Consider the following 12500-nt stretch of genomic DNA (forward strand, 5'->3'; position numbering starts at 1 on the left):
GTTAATTAGTCAGGATTAGTTAACGCTAAACGGAAAGATAACCTAGTCACATACAAAATGACCACATAGCAGGAGAGGCCTAACCCTGAACTGTATGTGTGTGTGTGTGTGTGTGAATGTGTGCGTGCCTGCCTGTGTTTGAGTGAATGAGTGATTACATATATTTGTGTGTTTGTGTGTGTGTGTGTGCTTGTGTACACGCACTCGCGTGTCTGCACGGATTCGGCCACTCTGAGGGAGATGACTCATTAAAATGTGACCCATATAATCCTTTAAGCACCCTGCAGCCTCCACCTGAGGCCGTGTGTGTGTGTGTGTGTGTGTGGTTGCATTGCCTCCATAAATAGATTGTCCATTAAGAGAGCCCTGAGACACCTATAACATCTATACATTTTCTGTCTGTGATGACATCACAATGTTCCCCTTCACACATCCTCATAATAACATCGACTGGCCACGGCTACCTGCTTACTCTATACTTATGGCCAGCTCCAGACACAATCCAAACTAGTAGGAGATCACACTTATCCTACCTGGATATTTCAGCTCCTGTTCCTGACAGTTGAAGTGGGTGTTCTACAACCATGGCAACCGCCAGGGTTTGGCTGACTTTAGTGAGGTGTTTTGATACGAGCCAAAAGACCCATTATCGCTATTATTCTATCCTATGTTGCATTTATGTTGACACAATATCATGTAATAACTTCATAGTAATGAAGAATGTGTTGAGTTAAAATGACTGTGTTTGGAACAGCTGCACACAAGAAAAATTAAATTTGGCTATTTATTGTAATTTTAAATAACAGCTCCATGGGCGCCGCCATTATCATCCGATTTCGATTTGTTGAGGTGGGAGTAGTGTGAGTCCCCCTGACTTCACTAGTTGGAGCTCCCACTTGGACTGGCGTTCCAGAGCACTTTTTGTAGTTGGAGGTTGGATAAGTGCGATCTCCTACTAGTATTGGGACTGGAATGCACCATTATTCATGCACCTTACCAGGATCTATGTTCTACTTTGAATACTATTTATGTCTTATTTCTATAACGTCTACATCACAATACTATATCATACGTGTAGATGTATCTGTCAACACTCATTTTTGGTCGTGTTAATATTGTTATCAATGTTTTTACACATTTGTCTACCCCAACTCACTGAATTGCCTTCTTATCTTTTCTGCAGTTTTTATTTTTTCCCTCCCTGACTATTACCTGTGTTATAGGTGTCTTGAAATGTCCATATGGTCAATTATGTGTGTCTATTTTATGTAAGCTACTTGACACCTTAATTTCCCCCCGGGAATCAATTAAGTTGTACTCTATCTCTCCACTCTACTCTACATCACAAGGAGCCATATAGACATCAAACGCTGCTATTGCTTTGACTGCTGCTGTCTAGTCGCAGCTGTCGCAGTGGTTCCCAAACTGGGGGTCGGGACCGCTAAGGGGGTTGTGGACAAAGGGGACTGTTTGCATAAAACCTTGAATATATATAGTAGGCCTATATAACCTTTCCATACATTGTTGGTAGCAATGTTCCCTTCAATGGGTAATATGTACATTTATTTATCATTCTTGTGGTTTACATTTAAGTTTAGCAAAAAAGTACGTTTTCACATTTGGAAAATGGGAGGTGGTGCGTGTGTGTGCGTGTGTGTTTTGGGAGCTGTTAGTAACCCTAGACACATCAGTAGAAGCTCATGAATAAGTGAGTATAACCATGGAGACAGCACAACCTGATATCACACACACACACACACACACACACACACACACACACACACACACACACACACACACACACACACACACACACACACACACACACACACACAGAGCGAGAGAGAGCGAGAGAGAGAGAGAGAGAGAGAGAGAGAGAGAGAGAGAGAGAGAGAGAGAGAGAGAGAGAGACGCCAGACGAATATTCCAGCTGATACAGGTTAGTCTAACTTTCTCAGTTTGTAATCACCTCAGTGTATGTTCCAGCAAAGTAATCATCTGTTAGTGTGTGTGTGTGTCTTTTATATTTTAACCGTGTGTGTGTGTTTGTGTGTGTGTGTGTGTGTGTGTGTGTGTGTGTGTGTGTGTGTGTAGGGGTAGTGCTAGTGTAGTCATCTCTGTGTGTCTGTCTGGTTATGCAATAAGCAGTGTGGCAGTGATATAGCCTATGCCTGGCTAAGTACGCAACAAAACAGTTCACAGCATTTCATCTTAACCAATGATAGGCTACGTAAGTGCAGAGAGGGAGGGGGGGATGAAGGATGTTCAGTCATCTGTGATAACGATGAAGCATATTGATTAGAGGTCAATGATAACACTGAAGATTGATTAGAGATCTGATAAAACTGAAGCATATTGTGATCCACTGCTCTCTGTGTGTATACATCTGCATCATGCAGACATCGTGTACACATGTATGCATGGGTGTGTAACATATTGAGTAACAAATGACTTGACTTGAGACTTGACGTGGCAATATTAGTCGAGTTGTGACTTCACTTGTAGGCTATTGACTGGAGACTTGACGGTTTTAGCTTGATTTGCAATGACATGCCAAGGCTACATTTTCTGCATTTGTATGTGAAAATATTACACGGAAAAAGAGAAAATTACATGATTTGCCCTTAACCAGTAGCAATAGGCCTTTTTTGTTTGGAAGTGACAAAAGGGGGAATGCATAGCCGTGAGGAGGGGTAATGAATTTATGACCAAAAGTCAAGATTGTGTGTAGAATACACTGTGACTTGTTAATAAGGACTTGGGAAAAATAAGACTTGGACTCGACTTGGGTGCAACTTGCACTTTACTTGGTTAAATGTGTCTAATAGAGTTTACCTGGTCCCTTTCAGCCATTTAAGTGAACTCAGACCTGTGACTCAGCATTTTTGTGCACATGTGAACGTGTCAAAGTGTACCCAGACCCCTTGGAGGTGAACCGTGCTGAGACCTTCATTGACGTGGTCTCAGTACGGTTCACTTATGAATTCTGACAAGTTACACTTATGACTAGGTGTAATCACTTAAGGCGGGCTCTGGAGGACCGGGTGTGATAAAAAAAACATGACTGACACACCATAAAAGCCTAAATGAGACCAGAAAGAATAGACGGTTCTTTTTGTGATACAATCACAATATGAACAAAAACAGAACTGAGTCCTTTTGCTGTTGGTTCACTTTTTGGTCCCTATGCCCCTAACTTATGACTTGACTCATAGGGTTTTCACACCTAGTCCCCTTTAAGTGGACCAAAAAGCGAACCAACAGCAAAAGGACTCAGTTCTGTTTGTGTTCATATTGTGAGTGTATTAAATAAAGTTTTGGTAGGCTTTTATGGTGTGTCACTCTTCTTTTTTAGCACTCTCTGTCCTCTAGAGCCCCCCTTAAGTGATTACAGCTAATCACAAGTGTAACTTGTCAGAACTCATAAGCGAACCGAACTGAGACCATGTCAACCAAGGTCTCAGTACGGTTTGCTTCCGAGGGGTCTGGGTACGCTTTGGAGTGTTCACATATGCGGCAAAAATGCTGAGTCACTACTCTGAGTTCGCTTAGGCGGCTGAAAGGGACCAGGTGTGAAAACGCTGTCAGACTTGATAGGAAGGACTTGAGAAATTAGTGTCTTGGTCCCATCTCTGATGTCCGCACACCGTAGATTAAGCTTCCTTGCTGTGATTTATTAACCCATTGTGTCCTGGAGCGACATATACACTGCATTCAGGTTCTTTATGTTTTATTAAAAATGTGGGTAGGCCTATGTCAGAGCTGAATGAACACATTCTAATGCAAAATGGGGGTCCTTGCTTTTAAATGCAACTTATTTCATGTTTTTATGTGCTTCGAAGGCTGAGATATTTAGGATTTAATAGGCAGAGGGCACCTTTCCCCAAAAAGGGCTTAGGACAAAATGGGTTAAGTGAGAACGGCACAATGTTTCGACCTGCTAGATCTTCATCAGGTGTCTGTGTGTATGTGTGTGACACAGGTGTACCCTAAGCATGGCTTTGAAGACCAGTTCAAGTCAGTCATCACCCAACATTTATCAGGTAACACACACACACACACACACACACACACACACACACACACACACACACACACACACACACACACACACACACACACACACACACACACACGTTGATATATAGCTTGAGCTTCCTGTGTAGATTTTTTTTGCACATGTGTGTGTGTTTCTCTCGCTGTGTGTGTGTGTGTGTGTGCGTGTGCGTGTCCGTGTCTGTGTGTTTGTTGTATCTGGTGCTGGTGCAGGAGCTGAGGTCAGCCTCCAGGGGGAGCGAGAGAGCAGCGAAGAGGAGAGCAATGGAGCAGAGATGGATGGAAAGATGGGTGACTAAGAAAGAGGAGAGAGGAGGAGGAGAGGAGAGATGGTTGGAGAGATGGGTCACCAAGACAGAGGAGAGAGGAGGAGGAGGAGGAGAGGAGAGAGGGATGGGGAGTGGAGGAGAGAGAGAGAAGGAGGGAGGGAAGACGAGGATGCCTCTCTCCGTCAGCGTTCCCGATCTCCTGTCCTTCATCAGTGTGACATCGCACAGACCCTACACACTCTCACACACGCGCGCTCACCCCCAAACACACACACACTCCCACAAACACACACACACCAACTCCGGCGGCCACAGCAACGCAAGGCAACCGGTCGTGCCAGCCTACGCACTGTCAAACACGTACGCAGACTCAAGCACTCACAAGCCGAGTCCCGTGACACAATTAAACACACACACTCCCAAACTCTGCTCCACGTCACAACACGTACACACAGCAGCCCCCCACACACAAACACACGCACCCACTCTTAGTCTCAAACCACTGACACAAGCACACAACGACACTCCTAAACTCAGCTCCCCCTCACACACACAAACACACACACACACTCCTACTTTCAAATTACCACCACAACCGCAAATACACGCTCCTAAGCTCAGCTTGCTCTCACACACACAAACACACTCCGAACACACTATTAATCCAAAATCACCACCACAAGCACACGCAAACACTCCGAAACACACACTCACTCAAACACACACTCCTAAACTCAGCTCCTCCTCACGCACACCATCACACACCACACACACTCCTCATCTCAAATCACCAACACAAGCACACACACACGATCCAGTGCAGCGTTTCTGCTCCTCCCTGCGCTGGGTGCCTGTTGCTGCAACACACACAAACACGCACACCACAAACACAAACGCACGCACAAACACACACACCAGCCAGCTGCTTTTGGTCCTCCCCTTGACAGTGTGTGTCAGTGTGAGTGTGCTGCAGCCAAGGCAGCACACAAACACACCCCCCTGTGCGGCTACACACACACTCACACATGCACAACCCAGCACCACTGCACACACACTCACACACCCCAGCAGCGCGACACACACATCCTCGCTGAGGTTGCGTTACGTGCCTGCTCCAACACACACAACACCCGGAAGGTGGATCTCACACACACAACACACATCGAATACACACACACCACACACAACGAACACACACACACACCACACATCGAACACACACACACCACACACAACGAACAAACGTACACTGCACGCAAACACACCACACGCCCAGAACCGGCAGACACAGGACACCAGTAAGCCTCAGCATCCTCACAAACGATACACACACATACAACACACACACATGCAGCAAGCACACAAGCCCCGCAGCACGGAAGAGGATACACACCCACATCACAGGCCCGACACACACCGCCCCCCTCTGCCACGACCTGGACACCTAGCAAGCACAGGCAGCCTGTCAGGTAAGACACACACACGGACATGCGCATGCACACACACACACACCACTCTACTGCAGACTCACACACACTCACACACTGTTATGTTCACATTAATATGGGAACTACTTTTAGTTATTTTACAGTGACTACTTTATGTTATGCGCATTGATACTTGACCTACAGGTGACCTAGAGTAATAGCACCTTTACTAATAGAGTAGTGATATGCCAAGCAATGACTGTGCATTGTAATGATTCTTCCAATACCTCGATAAAGGCAACGTTAACTTTACTTCGGTGTTCGAGTGAATTATGTATGTTGTGAAAGTGACAAACACAACAGAATTGGCGACGAGGACTAACTGGATGTACTCGCGTGTACAGCAGCTTTAATGGAAGTTTCCAGTTGTCCACAAGTTGATGCCTTCACGAAGCGAAAGCTAGGAAGCTAACCCCCTCTGCTGCCGCCCAAAGTGAATGACTCGACGGTACAGTGAGTAACTAAAACGGGAGGAAAGTGTCTGAAATTTGAAAGAGACCATGGCTGCTGCAATCGGAAATGTTGATGCTTTTGACAATAGCGTGGAAGAATGGGACACTTATATTGAGAGACTGGAGCAATATTGTGTTGCTAATAACATTGAAAATGACAGAAAGGTAGCAGTCCTGCTAAGTGTTATGGGCGCAAAGACGTACAATCTGCTACGAAGTTTATGTGCACCGCACAAGCCATCCACAAAATCGTTTAAAGACATAACCAAACTGCTCCAAGACCACTTTAATCCGAAGCCACTTGTAATAGCAGAGAGATTTCGTTTTCATAACAGAAATCAACAAAGAAGTGAATCTATTGCCAATTACATTGCAGAGCTTAGGAAGTTGGCAGAGCGTTGTCAGTTTGGCACTGGATTGAATGACGCACTCCGAGACAGGCTTGTCTGCGGCATGCACAATGAGAGCGTACAGAGACGACTCCTAACTGAAAAAGACTTGACGTTACAAAAAGCGTTAGAACTCGCAATTGCAATGGAAACGGCATCCAAAGACGCCATGCAATTGCAAAAGAAAGTGTCTACTGAAGCACACAGTGTTAACAAATTCACAGCCAAATCTGCCAAAGCAAATGCATGTTTTAGGTGTGGAAAGGGATCGCACGACCAGGCAGACTGCTGGTTCCGTGACAAAAACTGCATGAAGTGCAATAGGAAAGGGCACATACAGAGAATGTGTAAAACGAAAGGAAATGAGGAAAAACAGAAAACAAAACGAAATGAGGAAAAACACAGAAGCTGGAAAAAGGATAAAAGAGTAAATGAAATGAATGACACAGATGCTAGTGGATCAGCCTCTGATGAGACAGACAATGGATTGGCTCACATAGAATTGCATTCAATGACAGAGAGTGAGAAGAAAATGATATGGGTGACCCCAAAGATTAATGGAAAGAAAATAAAGATGGAGCTTGATACTGGATCAGCACTCTCACTTATATCACTGAAAGATTACAAAGAGAATTTTGCAGATGTGAAATTGAAACAGACACCAATCCTACTGAAAACATACACTGGAGAAAAGGTGGCGCCAGTGGGAAAAATTAAAGTTAAAGTGAAATATGAAAATAAAAAGAAAATGCTTGACTTGTATGTGCTGCAGCGTGGAGGAGTTCCGTTATTCGGACGTGATTGGCTGCAAATGATCCAGCTCAATTGGCAGTCGATTAAAGCCATGCAGCTCAGTGAGAATGGAAACAGTAAAGCTACACAGGAAAAGCTGAACCTGTTACTCCAACGCGCAGCACCAGTGTTCGAAGAGGGCATAGGAACTCTCAAGCAGATGAAGGCACGTGTCACAGTGGATGAGCACGCCTTGCCCAAGTTCATGAAAGCGCGTCCTGTCCCCTATGCGCTACGCCCAAGAGTGGAGACAGAGTTACAACGGCTAGAGGAGCAAGGCATTCTGTCCAAAGTTGAATGGTCAGACTGGGCAACCCCAGTGGTGCCAGTTGTGAAGAAAAATGGTGCAATAAGGCTATGCGGCGACTTCAAGGTAACGGTCAACCCAGTCCTTCATGCAGATCAGTACCCATTGCCCCGCATAGAAGACATTTTTGCTTCACTAGCCGGAGGGCAACACTTTTCAAAGATTGATTTGGCCCAGGCTTACTTACAAATGGAAATGGATGCTGAGTCGAAAAAGTTCCTCACCATTAATACCCACAAAGGCCTTTTTCAATATAATAGGCTAGTGTTCGGTATCGCATCCGCCCCTGCAGTGTGGCAGCGTGCTATCGACCAGGTGCTACAGGGCATCCCAGGCACGCAGTGCTACTTAGATGACATCATAGTCACAGGGCAAGATGACAGCTCTCATTTAGCTAATCTGGAAGCAGTCCTGAATAGGCTAGCTGAGTGTGGACTTAGAGCCAATAAGGACAAATGTGAATTCTTTAAAGACTCCATCGAGTATTGTGGACACAGAATTGACCGAGACGGTCTCCACAAATCTCAGGATAAAATTGATGCTGTCCTTAAAGCGCCAAAGCCCACCAATGTCCCACAGCTTCGCTCATTCTTAGGATTAGTGAACTACTATCACAAATTCCTGCCGAATCTTGCAACGGTGCTTCACCCCTTGAACACCCTCCTGCAAACCAAGGTGACATGGAAGTGGACGAACAGCTGTGACATGGCGTTCAAGAGTGCGAAGGAACTCATCACATCGGAAAGAGTACTGACTCACTATAACCCGGACTTGCCCCTACGACTGGCTTGTGATGCCTCGCCATATGGCATCGGTGCCGTCCTTTCACACAAAATGCCAGACGGCTCCGAACGTCCGATTGCCTTTGCATCTCGATCCTTATGTGCTGCTGAAAAGAACTACGCACAAATTGACAGGGAAGGGCTCAGCCTTGTGTGGGGCGTGAAGAAATTTAATCAGTACTTATATGGGAAGCGATTCACCTTAATTACTGACCACCAACCCCTAGTGGCCATTTTTAACCCTAGGAAGTCAATTCCTGCAATGACTGCAGCACGCTTGCAAAGGTGGGCGTTGTTCCTCGGTGGACATGATTATGTGATAGAGTACAAAGGCACACTACAGCATGGAAATGCTGATGGACTCTCACGCTTGCCTTGTGAACCCGAGGACAAAGCATCTGCAGACCCTGCTGAAATGTTCCATCTGGCCCATGTTGAGAACTTACCTGTCACAAGCGCACAGATCAAACTGGAAACCAGCCGAGATCCAACCCTGGCAAAGGTGCTTGAGCTAACGGTGAAGGGGCGGCCTGCCAAAAATACAGTGGGCTTACCTGAGTACTTCAGTCGACGTGAACAGCTATCCGTGTGTCATGGGTGCATCATGTGGGGAACCAGAATCGTAGTGCCGCCCAAGCTACGCCCCTACGTCCTGGAAGCACTCCATGAGGGACACATGGGCGTCGTTAAGATGAAGAGCCTTGCGAGAAGCTACATATGGTGGCCAGGCATTGATCTACAGATAGAGGAGATGGCCAAGTTGTGTAACGGGTGTCTTGAGAGACAAAAGCAACCTCCACCCGCTCCTGTCCACAGCTGGGAGTGGCCCACCGCTCCTTGGCAAAGGATTCATGTAGATTACGCCGGGCCATTCCTCGATCGTATGTTCCTTGTTGTGGTCGACGCATATTCAAAGTGGCCAGAGGTCTTCATTGTGAAAAATGCCACAAGCACAAAAACAGTCGAAGTGCTCCGCACACTGTTTGCTAGAACAGGATTGCCTGAACGACTTGTCAGTGACAATGGCTGTCAATTTACCTCTGAAGAGTTTCAGTCATTCATCCGGAGAAATGGCATCAGGCACACCACATCTGTACCTTACCATCCTGCTACGAATGGTCTAGCTGAACGCTTCGTCCAATCGTTTAAACAGTCGATGAAGACAATGTCAAACTCCCACATGTCTCTGCAAGAAAAGATGGCAAAGTTCCTACATGCCTACAGAAATGCTGACCACGCTACGACAGGCCAAGCCCCAGCTGTACTGTTCATGGGTAGACGTCTGAGGTCACGTCTCGATCTGCTAAAGCCTGACCTGCGTAGAGATGTCATGCAAAAACAGCCCCGCAAAGCAAAGGCTGGTCATGTGAGAAACTTTGTGATCGGACAACAAGTTCTAGCCAGAGACTATCGTCACCCAAAGCAGAAATGGCAGCGCGGTGAAATCCTGTCCAAGACAGGGCCCCTGACCTACACGGTGCAAGTTGGACAGCACATCTGGCGCAGACACGTTGACCAACTGCTAAATGCAACTGCTCATCATGCCACCAACAACAGGCCTGAGGATGATGCTCATGTCTCTGAGGATTCTGATGAACTCATGTGCACAGCCCCAGAGCCTCCACTTCAAGTTGAAGACGGAAACCCTACACCTGATAATGCAGACCCCGAGGTTCCTGCTCAGGGCTCTGATACTCAAGAGAGACGCTATCCTGAAAGAGCTCACCGTCCTCCTGACAGATTGACGCTCTAACCTAACAAAAGAATACATTGTGTTTGTTATGTTTGATGTGTGTTAAATGTTTATTGTGAAGTTTAGCACTAAGGTTAAAGTTAAGGTGTTAAGATTAATGTGATTACCTTAAGATATATTTGCCTCTAGGTAAAGGGTATTGAATTACTTTCTTTAATGTATCAGATAGACATCAATGCTGGAAGGGAGGAAATGTTATGTTCACATTAATATGGGAACTACTTTTAGTTATTTTACAGTGACTACTTTATGTTATGCGCATTGATACTTGACCTACAGGTGACCTAGAGTAATAGCACCTTTACTAATAGAGTAGTGATATGCCAAGCAATGACTGTGCATTGTAATGATTCTTCCAATACCTCGATAAAGGCAACGTTAACTTTACTTCGGTGTTCGAGTGAATTATGTATGTTGTGAAAGTGACAAACACAACACACACATACACAGGAACCACTCTACTGCAGACTCTCTCTCTCTCTCTCTCTCTCTCTCTCTCTCTCTCTCTCTCTCTCTCTCTCTCCCTCTCTGACACACACACACACACACACACACACACACACACACACACACACACACACACACACACCGTGTCCCCCTCTGCCACGACCTGGACACCTAGCAAGCACAGGCAGCCTATCAGGAAAGACTACGTTTATATGGTGACGATCAAAACAGAAGATGCAAAAGTGCCGTATCGTCTTCAATTTTTCGATGACTTTTTACACAAGGACGATTGTGAGTGGAAAGTAGGGTAACACATTATAATAAGTACCCCTTTTTAGGCATTACTTAAGGGTTAGTTAAGCCTTATTTTACCATTAGTTAACCCTTAGTGAATCACGAGTTAATCATTATGTAAGTATTATTTCTCATTTCCTAACTATTATCTTCTACCGTTAGTAAATGGTTAGTGTGTGCTGATATAACGGTTCGCTAAGCAAAGTTAAGCATGGAAAGGTTTTCACTTTAAAAGTTCCCCAGATATGCGGAAGTAGTGAGTTGTAACTTCTTGTTAATGCATAAGCAATGCCTAACAAATCATTTGTTAACGTTTTGTAAAGCATGGAAAGGTTTTCACTTTAGATCAGTTCCCCAGATATACTTAAGTAATGAGTTGTAACTCCTTGATAATGCATAAGCAATGCTTAACAAGTCATTTGTTAACGTTTTGGAAAGCATGGAAAGGTTTTCACTTCAAAAGTTCCTCAGATATGCGCAAGTAGTGAGCTGTAACTTCTTGTTAATGCATAAGCAATGCCTAACAAATCATTTGTTAACGTTTTGTAAAGCATGGAAAGGTTTTCACTTTAGATCAGTTCCCCAGATATACTTAAGTAATGAGTTGTAACTCCTTGATAATGCATAAGCAATGCTTATCAAGTAATTTGCTAATGTTTTGGAAAGCATGGAAAGGTTTTCACTTCAGAGACGTTCCCCAGATATAGGCCTACTTAAGTAGGCATGGAAAGATTTTCACAGAAAAAGTTCCCCAGATATGCGTTATTAATGCGTTGAAACTTCTCGATAATGCTTACGCAATGCTTATCAAGTCATTTGTTAACTTTTCGGAAAGCATGGAAAGGTTTTCACTTTAGAACAGTTCCCCAGATATAGCTAAGTGATGGGTTATAAATCCTTGATAATGCATAAGCAATGCTTACCAAGTCCTTTGTTAGTGTTTCGGAAAGCATGGAAATGTTTTCACTTAAAAGGTTCCCCAGATATGCGTTAGTAATGCGTTGAAACTTCTTGGTAATGCATAAGCAATGCTTATCAAGTCATTCGTTAATGTGTTGTAAAGCCATAACAGGTTTTCACTTTAGATCAGTTCCCCAGATATACTTACTTAATGAGTTTTAACTCCTTGATAATGCATAAGCAATGCTTAAGAAGTCATTTGTTAACGTTTTTGGAAAGCATGGAAAGGTTTTCACTTTAGATCAGTTCCCCAGATATACTTAAGTAATGGTTCGTAATTCCTTGATAATGCATAAGCAACGCTTAACAAGTCATTTGTTAACGTCCAGAAACATCCATGAGGGGCAGTCACATGAGCCTCAACTTAGGCCTAGGCCTACTGTTTGCCATGCTACCAGTCATCACACACTAACCATTACAAAAGGGTTAAATAAGACTTCACTGATGCTAAAGCAAGACTTTACAAACCGTTACCATACATGCCTAATAGTACTTGTTAATGGTTAGGTGGT

General features: G+C 44.6%; 2 protein-coding genes across 2 annotated transcripts in view; one reads left to right on the forward strand and one right to left on the reverse strand.

Moving 5' to 3' along the window:
* Nucleotides 1-559, reverse strand: part of gnrh3 (gonadotropin-releasing hormone 3) — a 3462-nt gene extending 2903 nt beyond the window's left edge. Inside the window, exon 1 of the mRNA XM_063190840.1 lies at nucleotides 534-559. The gene's annotated coding sequence lies outside the window, so the exon portion shown is untranslated. The remainder of the gene's footprint in view (nucleotides 1-533) is intronic.
* A 6724-nt stretch (nucleotides 560-7283) lies between these two features.
* LOC134441684 (uncharacterized protein K02A2.6-like) lies at nucleotides 7284-10287 on the forward strand. Its single transcript, XM_063192079.1, has one exon. It carries the CDS (start codon nucleotides 7402-7404, stop codon nucleotides 10285-10287), a length of 2886 nt encoding a protein of 961 aa, XP_063048149.1. The 5' UTR covers nucleotides 7284-7401.
* Nucleotides 10288-12500: the final 2213 nt, after the last annotated feature.

Source organism: Engraulis encrasicolus, chromosome 24 (assembly GCF_034702125.1).
Source record: "Engraulis encrasicolus isolate BLACKSEA-1 chromosome 24, IST_EnEncr_1.0, whole genome shotgun sequence".
Taxonomy (NCBI): domain Eukaryota; kingdom Metazoa; phylum Chordata; class Actinopteri; order Clupeiformes; family Engraulidae; genus Engraulis; species Engraulis encrasicolus.